We start from the raw sequence: 20,480 nt of genomic DNA on the forward strand, positions 1-20,480 counted from the left end.
CAGGGATTGGCGGGCGATTTGCCCAAGGCCCCGCCCCAATTGGGGGCGGATCCCGGAGCGGTGACGCGCGGGCGGGGCTGGCTCGAGCACGGCGAGCCGTGGGCGGGGCTCGTCAGACTATAAAAGGGCGGGGAGCGCCCCTCGGCGCCGAGAGCGCGATGGCTGCGCGCGGGGGGTCCCCGGGCGGCGAGGCCCCCTGGAAGAAGATGTCCGCGGAGGTAGGCGGGCGGCGGGAGGCCGGCTCGGGGCGAGGAAGGGTCGCGGTCACTTGCCGGCTGCTGGGAGGGTTGGGAGCGACACGTGCCAAGCGCCCGGGGCGGCGCCCGGCGCACGTCCGTCGCGGTGGTCATCCCAGATCCTGGCTTCCTCCGTCGTTTTCCTGCCTTTCGGGCAGGGGGGCTCGGCCCTTCCCACTCCGGAGCCCCTGGTCTCTGGGCGAGGCCATCCTGTCCCCAGATTTCCCGGCCCAGCCTTGACGCTGATGCCTTTGACCCCTTTCTCCAAAGTCTTGTCCCTTGTTGCTTCTGCCTTCAGACCCCGGCCTCCAGCCCCGCCGCGTAGCCTGGACTGGTGGCCTCGGCGTTTCCAGGCGCCCTGTGGTTCCTCCCTCCCACTTCCTGCCTCCCTCCGGGCTGTCTGCTGCCTCTTGTGCCCTTCCTCCCAATTCTGCCCTCTGAACGGTCCCTCTCCCTGAGACCAGCTCCACGGGCGGCCGCCCCTGCAGGGGCTACCCTGCGCCCGTGCTAGTCGCTGTGGGAGCTGCACGTCGTCCCACCAAGTCTGCTGGTTTAGGGCATGGGGGGCTCTGGTTGTTAGGTTCGGAGGGAAGCAGAGGAAGGAGGCGCTTTAGAAATCATGCGGGGAGTCAGAGTCCAGGTAAACAAAGCCTTTGATGAGCTAAGGCAGGTGGCCTGTGTCTGAAAGAGCCGCAGTTTCTGTTAAGAGAGTTTTTATAACTTGCTCTGGGGCTAGACAACAAAGGGGCTGGTTTGTGATGGTTTATGCTAGCTTTGCAGTTTGAAGGTCATGGTGAGATAACTCATATTGGCTCCATGGTCCCATTAGTGTCCCTCGGCGGGTTGCCACTGCCCTGTCCGTGGGAATGTTTAGGGAGGGAACTGAAAAAGTCGGGGCTCTGGTTTTCGATCAATTAGGAATGCGCACCTACCGGGAGAGCGGGAAGGGAGGGGGTGCAGCAGGGCAGGTCGGGAGCCCCGAGCCTAACCCTGGTTTCCCTCGGGACCCTGGAGCAGCCCGGCTGGACCTGAGAGCATCTGGGATGCTGGATCTCGAGCACCTAATTAGCGGAGGGAGAGTGGGGCGGGGGTTGCCAGGGTAGAAGTTGAGCTCTGTTGGGGAGAACCCGGGACTTGGGAAGGGGGCTTTTCAAGGGAGAGGGGACCATCCAGCCCTGGGGGTAGGAGGGCAGCTCCGTGTTGCACACAGCCCTGACGGCACCTCGCGTCTGTCTGCATCCCCAGGAACTGGAGACTCAGTACAGCCCCAGCAGATGGGTCGTCCGACTGGGAGCGGAAGCAGCGCTGAGGACCTACACAGAGATGGGCACTGAGGGTACCACGTGACTGTCCCCTGGGGTGGACTTTGGCCTGGGATCAGCAGTTCTGAATGCTGGGGGAGGGAGCACCACAGCCCCAGCCTCCCGGGTCATCTCCCAAACCCCGGGCACTGTGGAAGCCCCTGCTCGGGGCCAGGCGTCCAGGGACCAGAGCCAGGGACCCAGGGAGGCAGGAGGTGCCCTGGGGGAGGGCAGCCACGCCCTGCCCTTATGTCCCCTGCTGTGGTTTTACAGGGGAGCCGAAGAGGAAAAAGGAAGGCCCCACGCAGCTGCTGAGTGTAGGGGTGTCTTTGGTATTTATAAAAAGAAAGCCTTTTTAATTTCCCTTAAAGAAATCGGGACTTGGGAACTTGACGCTGATGAAGTCTTAGGGTTAATTTCCATCCCTGCCCCTCGTCTCCAGAGTGCTATACTGTGATTTCAACTTTTCGCTTAAAACATTTGTGACTTTAAAATGTCTCAAAACCAGAATTGGTAGTTGCCCGTTTATTTATAAGGCGCTGCCAAGGTTTCTTGATCACCCCGCTGTACCCCCAGCCCTCCTTATCCCCCTCGTGTTTCTCAAGGGAAGGGAAGGGAGGGCCAGAACCAGGGGCCTGCACCAGTGCCCATTTGAGCCCCTCTAAGACCCCTATTTCCCATTTTTTCCATTTTAATTTGTCAGGCTCTTCCTCCAACAGTTTTTTTTTTTTTTAGATATATTTTTTCTTTCTTTCTTTCTTGCCCCACCCCCACCTCCATTGTCTGCTCTCCGTGTCCGTTTGCTGTGTGTTCTTCTGTGTCCGCTTGCATTCTTGTCAGCGGCACCGGGAATCTGGGTCTCTTTTTGTTGTGTCATCTCGCTGCGTCAGCTCTCCGTGTGTGTGGCGCCACCCCTGGGCAGGGTGTGCCTTTTTTATGCGGGGCGCACCCCTTGTGCGTGGGGCTCCCCTATGCAGGGGACACCCCTGTGTGGCACGGCACTCCCTGCACGTGGCACCACCACGTGTGGGCCAGCTCACCACATGGGTCAGGAGACCCTGGGTTTGAAACCTGGACCTCCCACCTGGTAGGCAGACGCTCCATCAGTTGAGCCAAATCTGCTTCCCAACGGTTTTATATAATCCCTTAGATTGGGATGCATAAGAGTCTATCCATAATCTATAATACCCCACCAATCCCAAGAGTTTCCTTAGTTCTCTTTTTGTCCAGGGAAGAGGTAATTCAATTACGGCCTGAATTCTCTCTAGATTTATCTTCCTCCTTCCCTCACTGATGAGATGGCCCAGGTACTTGACATCCCTTTCTATAAACTGTAATTTACTCTTTGATACCCTTAACCCTTGATCTCCCAAGAAGTTCAATAGGTTCTTTGTGGTTTGGGCCACCACCTGCCTTTCTTCACCTGATACTAGCGGATCATCTACATGTTGTAGAAGGACGATTTCCGTTGTTACCAAATTGGTTTTCTAAAACCCAAGGAGTCCCTCCCTGTTGACCTGGGAAAGCAGTAACTGAGGAGGGAGCGTGGGCTGGGAAGCAGCCAGCCTCCCCTCCCTTCACAGGTGTCTGTCTGGCTTTGCGTGGTGGCTGTGTCTCTAAACGGAGATGCCCCAGGAGGGCGGGTGGGCCCCGGGAGCCTTAGGAAGGCACGTTCCACCACCCCTCCCTTGCTGGGGTGTCTCGTCATGCCCAGCCCCGTGCCAAATATGGCTCTGCTCAGTAAAGATGTGGGTGTGTGGTAAAGCCGACGTGAGTGGTAGAAAACGTGCTTGTCTATTTGAGTGTTTTGGAAGGATAAAAGCTGAGCCCATTGAGAAAGGGGAGTCAGACGTGGAAAGCAAATCCAGGGCTGGGAAGAGGGCGGCAGCTGTCGTGCTCTGTCCCCACAAGCCGGCCAGAGTGCTGTGTAGGGCACATGCTCTCATCTTTGTTCCCTTTTCCCAAGGACGGGGCCAGGATAAGGGCAAGGAGAACGAGGCAGGGTTGTGCACGAGCAGGGTCGAAGCCTTTCTCTATTTGAAATGTTCTTATTTTATATTTTTGTTTTATTGTTTATTTTTAATAGGTTTAAAAATATGGTTATTTGTTCATGCTGGGGTTTTTTTTGGCAGGAATTTAGATTTTTTTTTTTTAAGATTTATTTATTTATTTCTCGCCCCTCCCCCCCCCACCCTGGTTGTCTGTTCTTTGTGTCTGTTCGCTGCGTGTTCTTCTTTGTCCGCTTCTGTTGTCAGCGGCACGGGAATCTGTGTTTCTTTTTTGCTGTGTCATCTTGTTGTGTTGGCTCTCCGTGTGTGCTGCACCATTCTTGGGCAGGCTGCACTTTCTTTTGCGCTGGGCGGCTCTCCTTACGGGGCGCACTCCTTGCGCGTGGGGCTCCCCTACGTGGGGGACACCCCTGCGTGTCAGGGCACTCCTTGCGTGCATCAGCACTGCGCATGGGCCAGCTCCACATAGGTCAAGGAGGCCCGGGGTTTGAACCACGGACCTCCCATGTGGTAGACGGACGCCCTAACCACTGGGCCAAGTCTGCTTCCCTAGATTTTTTTTTTAAATCATGCATTAAAATATTACTTACCTTGGCCTCCGAGGTTCTTGGCACCCCCTGAAATTTTGCACCACAAGGGAGTGCCTTGGTTGCCTCACCCTCACCCCAGCCCTGCCCGGTGAGGTTTACCTAACCTCTCCCAGCCCCTCGTGAGTGTCAGAACTGCTTCCTGGAGCTGAGCTCCCCGGTGGGAGTGGAGCAGGTGGAAAAGGGAGCGATGACAGGTCGGGAAGGTCCAGAAGATAGTCCACGAGTAGCCTGGCCCGGTGGAGGCCCCCAGGCCCCATGGGTGCTGTGTGTGGTCCACAGAGCTTGCCCCGTTGGGATCCAATTCACAGGAGACTGAGGAGGGATGGAAAGCAGACGTTGCTGGGGAAATAATTAAAAATAAAGTCTCCAGCTGTCTTAGTTTCCCAACTGCTAAAACAAGTACCATACAGTGGATTGGCTTAAACAATGGGACTTTATCAGCTTATGGTTTGGAGGCCAGGAGAAGTCCAAAATTGAGGTATCGGCAAGACGATGTTTTCATCCCAAAGACTCTGGGTCTGGCTGCTGGCAGTCCTTGCTCCTTAGCTTTTTGTCACGGAGACGCACATGGCAGCCGCTCCTGGCTTCACCCTGTCGGCCTTTACTCACTTATAAAGGACCCCAGTGGTCCGAACTAAAGCCTAGCCTCATTTAGTGGGGCCGCCCTTTAACTAAAGCGACAGCTCCAAGAGACCTAGTACAAGGGGTCCACAGACCCAGACTGAGAATTCGTCCAACCTGGGGTCGTGTGATTCAATCTGCCACACCTGCTGTAGCGGTTTGATATAGTTATGAATTCTAAAATAAAAATATTGGATTATGTTTGTCAATAAATCTGTACCTGGGCGTGATTAAATTACGATTAGGCTTTGCTTGGCCACATCAGTAGGGTTTTGAGTCACCCACCAGTGGGTGCGTGGGGACTCACAGATAAAAGGCATGGCAAAGGACACAGTGAGAGATTTTGATGTTGGAATTTGATGCTGGAGTCCTAAGCTGGAGCCCCGAGAAGTAAGTACACAGAGGAAAGAGAAGTAAGCCCCAGAAAGCGAGGAACCCTGAGCCCAGAAAGAAGCAAGCCCGGGAAGAGAGGAACCCAGGAAGCCTGAACCCTGGCAGACATCGGCAGCCATCTTGGTCCAACACGTGAAAATAGACTTTGGTGAGGGAAGTAACGTATGCTCTATGGCCTGGCATCTGTAAGCTCCTACCCCAAATAAATGCCCTTTATAAAAGCCAACAGGCTTCAGGTATTTTGCATCAGCACCCCTTTGGCTGACTAATACAACTACTAACCCAGAAAACCTCTCCCCAAAGACAGAAGATAGGCCAAACAGTTCCATTATTGAATGAGCATTCGTCCAGACGGCAGTGTGCCTCGGAGACCATTGCTAAAGAGGTTGCAAAGCCAGAGAGGAATCCCACCCTTTTACGTGGACAGGCAGGCCTGCCCCATGGCATGCACTGACGTGTATGTTCTGAAAGTGAACAGCAACTAGTCTTCAAGCAAGAGGCCTCGGCAGCACCGATCCACTGGGCAGCTGGGGTGGCCATCCGTGTTAGCTAATGATCTTTACCAAAAGAAGAGTAATTTTATTTATAATAAAGCAGGAAAGGAGTAGATGTAGCTCAAGTGGTTGAGCACCTGCTTACCATGTATGAAGTCCCAGCTTCAGTCTCCAGTACCTCCTGAAAACAAACAAATGAAAAAACCAACTCTCATTGGGGAGTGGATATAGCTCAGTGGTTGAGCACCTGCTTCCCATGTATGAGGTTCTGGGCTCAATCCCTGGTACCTCCTAAAAAATTAAAACAGGAGGTAGTTTTCCAACTTGGAGGCAGGTATCCACCAAAGCTAGGCTCCTATCATGGAAATGGTGGGGTTTGGGGGTGCTATCTTCTTCCTTGATTACATTTCCAAAAAATGTGCATACTTCTTAAAGGGACAGAGAAAGAATTTATAATTACAGGTTTTGTAAAAGAAGTGCACTGAGCAGAGAGGGTAGTGGTGATGCAAATTCTCTTCCCCATTTTTATATCAGGAAGACTTAAATCTTTTTCTTGCTTTTGATTTGTTTTCACCCTAACAACGTGGATCCCAGATCAGGTAACAGTTGTCTTACTTCTGTTGACTTAAAATGGGTCCCAATTATGAAAGGACTGACTTGCAGTGAGGACTTGTCTTCTAATGAGTAGCCGGCCACGGCCTGGCCTCCCTCCAGCCGAGCTGGACTCGCCCTGCTGGGTGAGCGTGGACAGAGCAGAGTTTTTAAGAACTGTTCCCGGGAAACGGGTGTGGCTCAAGTGATTGGGCTCCTGTCTACCATATAGGTGGTACAGGGCTCAATTCCCAGTGCCTCCTGGTGAAAGGCAAGCTGTCCCGAGTCAAGAGCTGGCCCACATGGAGTACTGGCCCACGCGGAATGCTGGCCCCTGCAAGAGTGCCTGCCCACGCGGAGAGCTGGCATAGCAAGATGATGCTACAAGAAGAGACACTGAGGAGAGACAATAAGAGACACAGTAGACCAGGTAGCCGAAGTGGTGCAAGGGATTGCATGCCATCTCTCCCATCTGTTCCTGGTGCCACCTAAAGAGAAGAAAAGTACACACAGAACAACATACAAACAGCAAGCGCAAACAATGGGGGAGGGGATAAATAAAAAGGTCTTTGTATTAGTCAGCCAAAGGGATGCTGATGCAAAATACCAGAAATGGGTTGTTTTTTATAAGGGGTATTTATCTGGGGTAGGAGCTTACAGTTACCAGATCATTAAGCATATGTTACTTCCCTCACCAAAGTCTATTTTCACATGTTGAAGCAAGATGGCTGCCGACGTCTGCGAGGGTTCAGGCTTCCTGAGTTCCTCTGGGCTCAGCACCTGTTTTCTCCATGAGGTGGGCTGTAGACTATCAGGTAAATGGCTCTGTCTCTCTCCCCGGGCCTATAACTCAAGACCAGCATCAAACTCCAATATCAAAACTCCAACATTAAGAACCCCTAACTCTGTCCTTTGCCATGCCTTTTATTTGTGAGTCCCCATCCACCAAAGGGTGGGGACTCAACGCCCTACTGGCACAAGAGGTTTATGTAATTACCTAATCAAATAAAACTATGAAACCAGTATAATCTAATATGCTCAGAGGAAAAGATGAGTTTACAAACATAATCCAATATTTCTTTCTGGAATTCATCAGTAATATCAAACTGCTATATTCCACTCTCTGAATTCCAAAAAGACATTATACAATATTTTTTAAAAAACACCTTAAATCAGTTACAATGCAAGTACTAAACCATATCACAATCATTTAAAAAAATAAAGTTTGTCTTGGGACAAAGCCCAGTCTGCTGTAGACCTCTGAAACTTACAAATCAATTCATCTACTTCCAACACACAAATGGACAGACAAAGGATAAATATTTGCATTACAATAAGGAGAAACTGGGAGGGAAACATGAGTCACAGTTTGTCTACAGTTTAGTAGACCTGCAGGGAATCCTCTGTTTGATTTCCAAATCTGGGAGTCATTCTTAAGAAGATGGTTTCTTCTCCTTGGGGCCTTATGGGAACCCACCCTTTCCACAGGCTTGCCCAATGGCCATTTTCTTGGTTCCACCCTCATCAAGCATCTGGGTGTCGACCAAGCTCCAGACCTCTCCTTCCAAGAGTGTTGGGGTGGTTGCCATGCCTTACCCAATTTTTGGGTTAGAGTCTTAACTCCCCTAGTACAGTGATGTGAAGACAACATTTCCCCTAACCTTTGGCAAACAGGCTCAACCCTCTCAGAGCAACAAGTTGACCACCTGGCCTTCCCTAACCTTTGGGGGACAGGTCCACACCTCTCAGAAATGTGGGGTGCTAACCTTAACCACCCTAATCCTTGGGGAATGTGCTCCACCGTCTCTGTACCCTGGGGCAGCAAAACTCTCCCAGAACATTGGTCAGAAACATACACCCTCTTCAACTACTGGGGAAAATTCACCCTCTCTGTACACATGGGTGGGGTTCCTCTCTTGGCCCAAGGTGATGTCCTAATTCCAGATCTCAGTTTCCATGGTTTTCCTCTTGAAGTCATTTCCCCTTCTATCTCTCCTTACATGTCCCTTTCATTCCAGACCGACACTGGTTTTGTTCATACAGCTCTCTCAAAAAGTCTGTTGGTTTAGTGTCCTAGAAGCAGGGGTCCAAGCCATCAGACTGTAAGACTTTCCACAAGTCTTTCCAACATAACTGCATCTTCAATCCTGATTTACAAGTGCCAAGTTTAGTTAAGTCCTCCAATAGGGCACTTTCTTCTGAGAGCTTGATTTTCCAGAGGCTTGGAATTTCCAGAATCGGTTTCTGGTTTCTCTGTGCCCAACAGTTCAGTCCTCACCTTATCTTGCTCATCTAGCATCTGGCTATAAGCTGCACGCAGAAGCCAAGCTGCATTCTCCAGATTTACTTTGGAAATTTCTTCAGCTAAATGCCTGGGCTCACCATTTTCAAATTCTGCTTTCTGTAAAATACCAGGAGTGAATCTTGCTAAGTTCTCTGCAACTTTAAAACATGGATCACCTTTCCTCCAGCTTCCAATAATAGTTTCATCATTTACTTCTAAATCATCATAAAAAGTCTCTTTAGCATCCATATTACTATCAACAATTTCTTCAAAGTGATCTAGGGAAGCAGATTTGGCTCAACTGATAGAGCATCTACCTACCATGTGGGAGGTCCTACCACATGGGAGGTCCAGGGTTCAAACCCAGGGCCTCCTGACCTGTGTGGTGAGCTGGCCCACGCACAGTGCTGATGTGATCAAGGAGTGCCGTGCCACGCAGGGGTGTCCCCCGTGTAGGGGTGCAAGGAGTGCGCCCCGTAAGGAGAGCTGCCCCATGTGAAAAAAGTGCAGCCTGCCCAGGAGTGACGCCACATGCATGGAGAGCTGATGCAGCAAGATGACACAACGAAAAGACACAGATTTCCGGGCCACTGACAAGAATGCAAGCGGACACAGAAGAACACACAGCGAATGGACACAGAGAGCAGACAACTGGCAGGGCGGGGAGGGGGGAAAATAAAAAAACAAACAAAACAACAAAGTGATCTAGGCTTTTTCCATCAGGCATTTCACAATTCCTCCAAAAAATACCCCTTACCCGTTTATCAAACCATTCCATCATTTCAGTAATTGCAGAAGCATTTCCCCTCTCCTTGGTACCAAACTCTGTATTAGCCAAAGGGATGCTGAGGCAAAATACCAGAAGTCTGCTGGGCATTATAAGGGGTATTTATTTGGGGTAGGAGCTTACAGATACCAGGCCATAAAGCACAAGTTACTTCCCTCAGCAAAGTATTTTCGTCTGTTGGAGCAAGGTGGCTGCCGACGTCTGTGAGGGTTCAGGCTTCCTGGGCTCCTGTGGGCTCAGCTCCTCTGTTTTTTCCACAAGGTCAGCTGTAGACTATCAGGCAAGTGGCCCTGTCATTTGGGCTGTTTCCACCTTTGGGCTATTGTGAGTAATGCTGCTGTGTGTAAAGGTTTTTGTTTGAAAGCCCCCATTTTTAAATGGTTGAACTCAATAGTCATTCTGTCAAACTGCACAGATTCTAAATGCTTCCTCTTACCTTTGGCACATTCCTTCTCATGGCCCAGCGGCTCTGCGTGTGGCTCTCTCCGTGCACACAGCACACCTTGAGTGACCCTGCCGGGCACCACCTGTGGTTGGCTGTTTTCAGGCGACATTTATTTTCTAATTTCCAAGAAGCATATGCTTGCTGAAAATGATCGATGAAGGTGAGGTCATCAAAACTTCCACCACACATTGTTCCCATTTTGGTGTGCGTCCTCCTCTTCCTTTTCTCCCAGGAGAAAGTACTCTGCATTTATTATGTGGGCCCTGTTTGGTTTTTTTTTTTTAAGATTTTTATTTATTTTTCCCCCTTCCCCTCCTCTTGCCCTGCTGTTTTTGCTGTTTGTATTGTCTTCTCTTCTCATTTTCTCTCCTCTAGGATTCACTGGGATTCGATCCCGGGGTCCTGGGTTCAGCTCCCGGTACCTCCTAAAGAAACAAGGAAGATGAATAGACTCAGCAAGTGAAAAACAACAAGGGGATGGGGAGAAAGAAATAACTAAAATCTTATTTTTAAAAAAGGAAGGTCTCCATGTACTGATAAGGAAAGTCTAGAAAGTAAAACAAGCAGAGCAGAAATGTGCTTTATTTCCTGCCATTTAGATTCAGGGATGTACAAAGGGAGTCTTTGTAAGCATCGGTGAGAAATTAGTAACTGGTTTCCCCACGGGCGGGGGGCGGGGGGGCGTTGCGGAACTGGGTGGACTGGGGAGGAGGTGGGAGCATTTTGCCAAAAACCTTTTTGTGTATTTTTAAATCATATAAATATTATTTTTTCAAAAGAAAAATGAACGGCAGTCATTTTTTGTTAATGCTCATTTAGCTCATAATTTTCACAGATTGAATTTCCCTAAGTTTTTTTTGTTTAGTTTGTTGAACGCTGCTGGGAGCAATATACCAAAAATGAGCTGACTTTTACGATGGGGTTTATTGGGTGTACTAGTCAGGGTTCTCTAGGGAAAGAGAATCAGCAAGAGACATCTGTCAATAGTATGTGATTCTGTAAGAGTCTCTCACCAGCCGAGGGGATGCACAAGTCCAGGTGTCGCAGGCAGGCTGCAGCCAGGGGCTCCGGTGAAAGTCCAGTGAAGGTTCTTGACGAGTTCTGGGAGACTTTGGCTGTCCAAAGACGAGCTGGGAAATTCTCATTCAATGCTGGAATCACTTTCCCGTTTAAGGCATTCAACGGATTGGGTTAAGCGTCCCTCGTTGCTGATGGCAAGCTCCCTGATTGACGTAATTATAACCAGCTGTCTCTGATTTACCACTGCAGTGAAGTCAATAGTGACTAAAGTCCATAAATGCCCTTGTATTACTGTTAGCCCAGTGCTGGCTGGACCAAACAACTGGGCACAATTACCTGGCCGAGGTGACACAATAGCCCTAACCATCACATTGGGGTAAAAGCTTAAGTTCCGAGGCTGTGAAAGTGTCCAGATCGAGGCACTGTCAAGAGCTGCTGTCTCCCCAGGTGTGGCCGTGGGCCGTCAGGCACAGCGCAGGGCCTGCTGGTGCCTCCTCCCCCCCAGGCTCACTTTCCCCCAAGCTTAGCTGTGGGCCATCAGCCACAGGGCCCGCCTCTCCCCTCTCCTCCAGGCCTGCTCTCGTTCAGCCTCTCAGGGCCTCTTTCTGTGCCTCTGCTCCGCTGATTCCAGCCTCCAGGACTTCTCTTTCTTGGTGTTTCTGTCTTTGCCACTTTTTCTGTGTCTGTTAGCTTTTAGTCCTCCATTATAAAGGACTCCAGTAAGGGGATCAAGACTCACCCTGGGTCCTGCAATCTAATCAAAGGTCCTTAACTGAAGCCATCTAATCAAAAGTGATCTAATCCAAAGGTCCCTTAACTGGACCTAATCCTAAGACCCCATCTTCAGTGGGTTACAGGTACAGAGATGGATTTGCTCTAAGGACATGATCTTCTGGGATCTACCCAACTTCTAACTGTCACACATTTCAACACAGTTTACAAAATGCATAATCACAGATATAATACATTTGATTCACTTAAGTCCACCAAATAAGCAGGTTTACATTTAAGTCTAACAGAATTTGGTGGTCCTAATAAATGAAGACTTACATAATCAGTTCATTGATTCTGTTAAGTGGCTAAAAATCACATCCTACAAAATGTGTCCCATGTAGGAGGGCAGCGCGCAATCGCTTGAGCCACTTCTGGCAGCTCGCTTGTTGTGTCTCCCATTTTCTTGTTGCATCACCTCCTGCACCTACCTGTCGCATCAGCTGGCTGTCTTGCTCATCTTCTTTATTTTCCCCTCCCCCTTCTCCCCACCCTTCTGTTACTTTTTTGCTGTCTGTGTCCATTTCACTGTGTGATCTTCTGTATCTATGTCTCTTTTTGTCTTCTTGACTTTCTCCTCTAGGATTCACCAGGATTCGATCCTGGGCACCTCTGATATGGAGAGAGGTTCCCTGTCAATTGCACCACCTCAGTTCTGGTCTCTGCTGTGCTTCGCCTTGACTCTCCTCTTGTCTCTCTTCTGTTGAATCATCATCTTGCCTCGTGACTCATTTGTGTGGGCACTCGGCTCGTCACACAGGCCCTCATGTGGGCACTCAGCTTGCCGCATGGACACTGGACTCACCACATGGGCACTCATACAGGCACTTGGCTGGCTGCGCGGGCGCTTGGCTCACCATTGCAGGTTACACATTCTCTTTTGTATCAGGAGGCCCCAGGGATCAACCCGGGTCCCTCCCATATGGTAGCGGAACCCCTATTGCTTGAGCCACATCTGCTTGCCTCTCATCTTCTTTAGGAGGTACTGGGAACCAAATCCAGGGCCTCCCATATGGTAGGCAGGCGCCCAACTGCTTGAGCCACATCCACTTCCTGAGTATTGTTTCCATTACACAGTTTTAAGTGCTCACTATGTATCAGGCCCTCCTTGGAGCACAACAAAGCACGTGATTTCACAGAGCTGACATTCTAGCAAGGGTGACAGTAAACAAGTGAAAAACATATCAGGGATGCCGTGCTGAAAAATAAAGGCGGAAGAGGGGGCGCACCATATGTATTCCGCCAGTCTTCTGCTGTGGACACCTTGGACTGTGCCAATATTTGCTGTGCATACCCTTTGAAAGAAGTCTCTGGAATATTTCTGTTATTTCTTATGATAAATTCATAAATATGGACTTATGCTCCAAGGAACATGGACATTTTCAGGCTTTCATGCATAATTCCAAGTTGCCCTCTAGCAGAGTCCTTCTAATTTGCACTCTGTCCAGCACCCGGTGCCCAGGGTGGAGTCCTCTCCCACCTTTGCCTGCGGCGGTTTATTTCCTTCAAATGCTCTTCTACCTACCCTTCCATTCTGCCTTCCCAAATCAGAGCAAATTCCCAAGGACCAGTGCTCATTCATCTCCCTCCCCGTCAAGGCATTCAGTTATATATTCATATTCTTAATTCATTTTCTCTATTCCAAGTGAGCTTATATTGTGTTTCTCCAGGTTATTTTTTTCCAAAAACTTGGGAAAGTTTTTTCTTCCTATAGCATGTAGCAAAGGTAGGGCCCATAATAAGCCTGGAATAAAGTGGTCCCAACGACCCTGGTCTGAAACTAATAATGGAGGAGAAAAGGCCCAAAAGGACATTACTGGGACAAGTGGAAAAAAAAAAACTGCAATACAGACTGAAAGCTTTCTATCCATGTTAAAGGACTCGAACTTGATAACTGTACTTAAGGTGGTTACATGAGCAAGTGCTTTTGTTCTTAGGAAATGTACGTGGAAGTGCTAAGTGGTTCAAGGAAAGTGATGTATACAACCTACTCTCAAAGGCTTAGAAATAGAAAGAAAGAGTGGTAACAGCTATGGCAGGATGCTGAGCGTTGGTAAACCTGGGTCTCTAAGTGAGGGGGACTGTTGGAGTTCTGTGTATTGGCGTATTCTTTTTTCATTAGAGAAATTGTGGGTTTACAGCACGATCATGCATGAAATACAGGATTCCCATTTACCACCCCAGTAAACACCTTGCATATTTGTGGAACGTTTGTTGCAGTCAGTGTTAGCACATTTTTATAACTGTACTAATAATAACCTAGTCCATGGTTTACCTTGGGCTTCACTGCATCGTGTAGTTCTAAGGATTTTTTAAAAACGTTTTATTCTGTTACCATATACACAAACCTAACGTTTCCCCTTTTACCCACACTCAGCTGTATATCTCAGGGTCATTAATTGCATTCATGATGTCCTGTTACCATCACCACCACCCGTGCCCAAAACATTTCCGTTGTCCCATTCCCAACCTGTTTTTCTAGATTCTGGCTCTATGAGTATGCTTATTCTAATTCTTTCAAACAGTGTCTCCTTTTTTCTCTGGCTTATTTGTAAAAGAATAAGGCTGAACAGAAACAAGGCAGAAAGGAGCCTGCCTGAGCGTCGCCTAGGACTGGCCCACTCGGATGACCGGCTCGTTTTCATCCAGCCACGGGCCTGCGGGCCGCTTCCAAACAGGTGTTAGGACTCAGGCGGGGCTCACAGCTGAGGCGGCCTTTTCACCCAGGGGGCGGTGTCAGGACGGTTCCCCCCAGGGGTGGACTAGAAGCCCCCCGAGCTGGTGCTGACGGCGCCGCCTCTGTTTCCCGAGCCAGCCACCAGGAGGGCGCGCACCACGGGGAGCCACCTGCTGCACGTGGCCTATGGACAGGGCCCCGGGGAGAAGCTGGACATCTACCTTCCAAAGAAGCGTCTGAAGGTGAGTGCTGGGGGGTGGGCGGGAGGCCTCAGGGCTCAGCCCCGGCCGGCCTGGTCCACAGGTCCCCGCTTTCTTTTCCAGCCCTGCCCTTCTTCATGTTTTTCCACGGAGGGTTCTGGCAGAGTGGAAGGTGAGCCGGGGCACGGGGCGGCTGGACACAACACACCTCGGGAGGCCTGAATCTGAACTCAGGTGTCAGACTCCTGGTGGCCCCCCGTGCCATTAGCTGGCGGCTGCACCCTCCGCTCTCTGCCCCGTCTTCCCCCTGCCCTTGTCCCCTGTGTGTCTGCCTCTAGAATCTTCTTATAAGGGACACTTGTTTTAGGTTTAGAACCCGCCCGAAGTCCTGGACGATCTCATCATGAGATCTTTAACCCTTTCCATATGCAAAGACCTTATTTCCAAATAAGGTCCCAGAGGTTAGAACTTGGGCATGTCTTTTTTGGGGGACACTTCGACCCCTACACCTGTGAGAAGCGTGTTCAGGCCCCCTGCACCTCCGAGGCACAATGACCAACTGTCCCGGTTTTCCCAGGACGAGGGGCTTCCCGGGATGTGGGACTTTCAGTGCTGGAAAGGGAGAGGCCCCGCACACCGCGATGGCCCGGTCGCCCTGAGCAGAGGGGCATTGGGGTGTTTGGGGACATTGCCCTTCTCTAGACCTTCCCAGGGAGGTACCCATCGTGGGACCTGCCGATGCCCAAGCAAGTCCTCTCAAGAGCTTTTCTTCTTGCACCCTTGCCCTCTGCCACGCGAAAGATCTCCTGTTACTCCTCAAAAGTAGCCCCATAAGGGAAGCGGATGCGGCTCAAGTGATAGGGCCTCCGCCCACCATATGGGAGGACCTGGGTTCAGTCCCTGGGGCCTCCTGGGGAAAAAGAACAGAAAGTGTGCCCACGTGGCAAGCCAGTGCCTGTGCAAGTGAGCCACGCAGCAAGATGATGACGCAACAAAAGAGAGACGAAGGGGAGGGTCAAGATGAAGCGCTGCAGAGACCAGGAACTGAGGTGGCACAATTGACAGGGAACCTCTCTCCACATCAGAGGCCCCCAGGATCGAATCCCAGTGAATCCTAGGGAGAAAATGAGAAGACCGAAAGGGAAGGATACTGAAGATCACACAGTGAATGAACACAGAAAAACAGCAGGGCTGGGGGAAGGGAGGGGGAGGTAAAGATCGCCTGGCAGGCATGGAGTGTGGCCAGGGTTGAAATCAGACCGTTTCTCTCCAGCACCTGCCCCGGCCCCCGTGCCCCTCAGGGACGGACAGGGCCGATACTCTGGGTGGACAGGACCCGGCGGAAGTGGCCGAATCAAGCCCTGTCTCTTTCCCCAGTAAAGACACGTCGGCCTTTATGGTCCACCCGCTGACCGCTCGGGGCGTGGCCGTGGTGGTGGTGGCTTACGACATCGCACCCAAAGGTAGGGGTGGCCGCTACAGGTTGGGGACGGCGGGCTTCGGAGGGAGGGCACCCCTGGCGGACCCTGACCCAGCGCTTCTCCCTGGGCAGGCACCCTGGACCTGATGGTGGACCAGGTGACACGGAGCGTCGTGTTCGTGCAGCAGCGGTACCCGTGCAACAAGTGGGTGTCCCTGCAGAGTTTCTTCCTGTTGGACCAGTGCTGGGTGGGGGGGTGGTGCATTCAGCCCTTTGGAAGTGGCCACGCTGGCCCCCTGGCCAGTTGAACCTCCTCGATACCGGCCCAAGGCTTGGGGAAACCGAATGCAAATTTGGCTTCAAGGCAAAGTGCCCCGAGGCCTCAGCCCCTTCTGCCACCCTCCCAGGGGGATTTACCTGTGCGGACACTCGGCAGGCGCTCACCTGGCCTCCATGATGCTCCTGGCCGACTGGACCAAGCACGGAGCCACGCCCAACCTGAAAGGTTTCTGGGGCCCGTGGCCCGGCCTGACACACCAGGGGTTCCGACCCAGCGCTGGCCCCTTCCCCGGGCCTTGTCCGTCTGGCCCCTGGTGGGCAGGTGCCCTGTCTCCCCCCCCCGGGACTCCTGGAGTGCTGGCCCGGCCGTTAGCTCGGCCCCGTACTTTCCCTCAACTGCACAGGCTTTTTCCTCGTGAGTGGGATCTACGACCTGGAGCCCGTTCTCCACACCTCCCAGAACGCCGCCCTGCTCCTGACCCTGTGAGTCGCTTGCTCCCCGCTCCCCGTGAGTTGGGCCAGGGGTGAAGCGGAGGGGTCCCTCTGCTTACCTGCACCCGCCCCCGGCACCAGGGAGGATGCCCAGAGGAACAGCCCGCAGCTGCGGCTGGCGAGCGCCCGGGAGCGGCCCCCGGCCCCTGGCCCCCACGTGCTGGTGATTGTGGGGCAGCACGACTCCCCCGAATTCTACCGGCAGTCCAGGGAGTTTTTCCAGGTACCCCCAGCAGCCGCTTTTGGAGCGAGGTGGAGGGGTCGTGGGTCTATGCACCTTCCTCTTTTTTTTTTTTAAAGATTTATTTATTTTGCTTTATTTATTCCCCGCTTGTTGTTTGTGCTTGCTATCTGCTCTCAGCTCTCGGTCGCATGGGCCATCAGCTCTCCGCGGCGGCACAGGCCAGCTTGCCTTCACCAGGAGGCTCCGGGAATCGAACCCGGGTCCTCCCATATGCTAGACGGGCGCCCAACCGCTTGAGCCACAGCCGCTTCCCGCCTTGCTCTTTATTTCACCCACACCCTCCGTCATTTCTCCAGTAACTAGCTGGTGGGCAGTGGACGGGAGGCAGGTGCGGTGCCAGGACGAGGGAGTCCAGCCGCCCCCCTGCTGCCCTTTTCTCGTCCCTCCCGCCCAGGTCTTGTGCCTCGGAGGGTGGGACGCCTCGTTTGAAGAAATCTGCGACGTGGATCACTTTGAAATCGTGGAGCATCTAACCCAGATGGATTTTGTGCTCACCCAGGTGGGGCTGCATCCCTTCCGGCTCCTTGGCAGTCACCTTCACCGGGGACACCCAGGTCCTATTGCAGCCCCTTAAACGGGAGGAGAGGTGGGTGGGCACCCAGAAGGTTGTCAGACCCGCCGGGTTCTCCCCGGCTTCCTATTCTTAACTCCCTCTGAGAAGAGGGCTCTCTTCCCAAGCCACACCCCAGGGGCTCTGCCTGTGAAGTGCACGCCTGGCCCAGGTGGGGTCCACAGGTGGCCACGATGTGGGGGAGGAGAGGCAGGTGGGAGAGAGTATTGGCCTGCTTCTATGCGTAAAAGCAAATGCCATGAAAGAAAGGATGGGTAGATTTAGTACATAAGAGTTTATTAAAAATACAGCAAACACCATAAAAATTAAAAATCAAAGGTTGAGTTGGAAAAGATTTGCCACAGATCTGATAGATAATAGAGATAATATTCTATTTTGTTGTTGTTGTTCCGTTGGTTTTGTTTTGGGAAAATGGATACTCAATTAGCTCTTGTTTTGTTTTCCTTAAACTTTATTTTGAAATAATTTCATATTTACGGGACAGTTGCTAAAATAATAAAAATCTCATACATAGACTAGCCCCATACCCAAATCCACCAATTTTAACATTTTGCCACTTTTGCTGTATCAGTCTATGTATCGACCTATCTAGCAATTCATCTATTTATCTATTAGCTTTTCTTTGAAGACCAGCTGCCATCTCGGTAGGGCTTTTTCCCCAGTTTTAATTCACATAGTTAATATCTTTAATATTTGAAAAGCCCTCTCAAATCAATAAGAACAGTTCTTATTTCTCCCTAAAAATAGAAGTAAGTAGGAAAAAAAGGACAAAGAATAAGAAAATTTTTAAAGAAATAGAAGTAGCCAATAAACATGGGGAAGATTAAACTGCATTAATGGTTATAGAAATGTAACTTAGCAGGAGATTCTTTTTTCACCTGTCAAGTTGGAAATGTTCTAAGAAGTACAGCTCCAGCTCTGCTGGTGGAAGCACAGTCTGGCAATATGGACCCAAACACATTGACACAATAATTCTGCTACTTGGAATTCATCTTATCGATCATCAAAGAAACACACAAAGATGGTCTTTGCAAGTTTATTCATAGGTTGTGCATAGAAACAACCAAAATTCCAATGTGGTTATATTATGGTACAATTAGGCAACAAAATCAAATTTGTGCAAAATACATGAAATTGATTCACATGTGACAGATGCAAAAACGCAAGAAATAATTGACCCAGTATAGTCCCAGTTTTGTCATACATGGACAGCTAGAGCCACAGTGCGTGTGCATGCATATGAGAAAACTACCAGGGCATTTTCAGCCATTTACTTTTTTTCAAAGTAATGTAATTTACTTTCATTTATTTTTCATTTGTATTTTCTTAGGAGGTACCAGAGTTTGAACCTCGTACCTCATACATGGGAAGCAGGCAGTCAACCACTGAGCTGCATCCTGTACATTTTAAAATCTTTTTCCACCACAAGCATGTATTACTTTTTTTTTCCCTTTAAACTTTTAATTTTGAAATCATTTTGAAATCATTTGATAGTTGCAAAAATAATACAAAACCCATATGGAGAATTCCAGCACACCCCTTCTCCCAGATACCAATTTTAATGTTTTGCCCCATTTGCCATGCCATTCTATCTCAATCCATCTGTCTCTGTAGTTTCTAAACATTTGAGAGTAGGTTGTATATATACACAGTGCTCCTTGAACACATAATATTTGCTTATGCGTTTCCTCAGAACAAGGATATTCACTTAGGTAACCACCTTAATGCGGTTATCAAGTTCAAGAACTCTAACCCTGATAGAAACCTTGCAATCTGTATTCCAGCTTGTTCATATGTCCAGCAATGTCCTTTTGAGCCTTTTCTCCTCCATTCTTAGATCAAGTCCAGTATCAGGTACTGCACTTGTTAATCTCTTAAGTTGTGTGTTTGTGTTTTGTTGTGGGAACACGCGTGCAGCATCAACCTTCCCGTGCCAGCCAGGCCCCAGCACGCGGACAGTGGGATTCATCACATTCTCAAGTGCTACCCTCACCACCATCTGTTCCGAGAGCTTTGTATGTGTATTTGGGGGAAAACCAAACTCCCATAGGGGACTTCATCTCTTGAAAGAACCTAAGACAGGCCGGCCCATGTCTGTAATCAAAACCTGCCCGCACTGAGCGAGCCTTACAAGAGCCTTCTCCAGTCTCGGGGCTTCTGTTTTCTTCTTGCTCCAGGTGATTTTGAACACGATCTTCCCGGAGTTTTGCCGGCACTGGAACCCCAGCCCAGACCTGTGACGGCTCCAAAGAAGACTGACCGTGCCCCCCGCGCCCCACAGAGCCGTCGTGTCGTTCGGCCACCCACCCTGCAGGGAAGCGTCTTCCTGCGGCTCTGGTCTCTGATGAGGATCCCCGTGTCCCCCCCAGGTGCCACAGGCTCCAGCACTCGGGGCTACCCGGAGCCGTGACAGGCAGGTTTGCCTGCAGCCTACTGCCCAGCCTTGAGTGACCCAAGGCTGAGGATGGTTTTTCTGTTTTAAATGGTAGGAAAAACTCCAGAAAAGAATAATATTTCATGACGTGTAAAACTGACCTGGAATTGATACTTCAGGACCCATAAATAAAGCTCACACACTACACATTGTCTGGGGCTGCTTTCCCAATACAGTGGCAGAGTTGTGTGGTTGCAAGACTCTGATGGCCTCCAAAGCCTAAAATAGGTAAAATATTCTGACCCTTTACAGAAAAAGTCTGCTGGCAAGTTTGCATTAAGACTTCCTGGGGGATTTTGTCCATCCATCCTGCCTTCCAGTGCTCTGTCCACTAGGAGTTTGGGTCTGTCCCTGAAAGTGCTGGATCTTAGCCTGGCCTCAGCACCTTGACCCACAGCTCCTGCCCTGCTGGGACCACGACAGCCCAGGGGTGTGTGCAATTCTCAAAGAGCCAGCAGTGGGGATCTACCGCCCACCGCACCCTACTGTCTTCCTTTCACTCTAAAGAGCTGGCAGGAAGTGGATGTGGCTCAAGTGATTGGGCCCCGTCTACCATATGGGAGGTCCAGGTTTTGATGCCCAGGGCCTCCTGGTGAAGGCGAACTGGCCCACACAGGAGTG

The 20,480-nt window shown here is 50.5% G+C and overlaps 1 protein-coding gene across 1 annotated transcript; it reads left to right on the forward strand.

The window, feature by feature from the left end:
- Nucleotides 1-106: 106 nt before the first annotated feature.
- On the forward strand, nucleotides 107-20,004 carry AFMID (arylformamidase). Its single transcript, XM_023589385.3, is given in 13 exon segments — nucleotides 107-218; nucleotides 1,482-1,572; nucleotides 14,358-14,444; nucleotides 14,447-14,461; nucleotides 14,543-14,591; nucleotides 15,797-15,882; nucleotides 15,972-16,044; nucleotides 16,247-16,344; nucleotides 16,523-16,601; nucleotides 16,692-16,833; nucleotides 17,249-17,353; nucleotides 19,210-19,279; nucleotides 19,603-20,004. Coding segments are annotated over 13 exon segments (1,188 nt in total). The 5' UTR covers nucleotides 107-158; the 3' UTR covers nucleotides 19,836-20,004.
- The last annotated feature ends 476 nt before the right edge of the window (nucleotides 20,005-20,480 follow it).

Source organism: Dasypus novemcinctus, chromosome 21 (assembly GCF_030445035.2).
Source record: "Dasypus novemcinctus isolate mDasNov1 chromosome 21, mDasNov1.1.hap2, whole genome shotgun sequence".
Taxonomy (NCBI): Eukaryota; Metazoa; Chordata; class Mammalia; order Cingulata; family Dasypodidae; genus Dasypus; species Dasypus novemcinctus.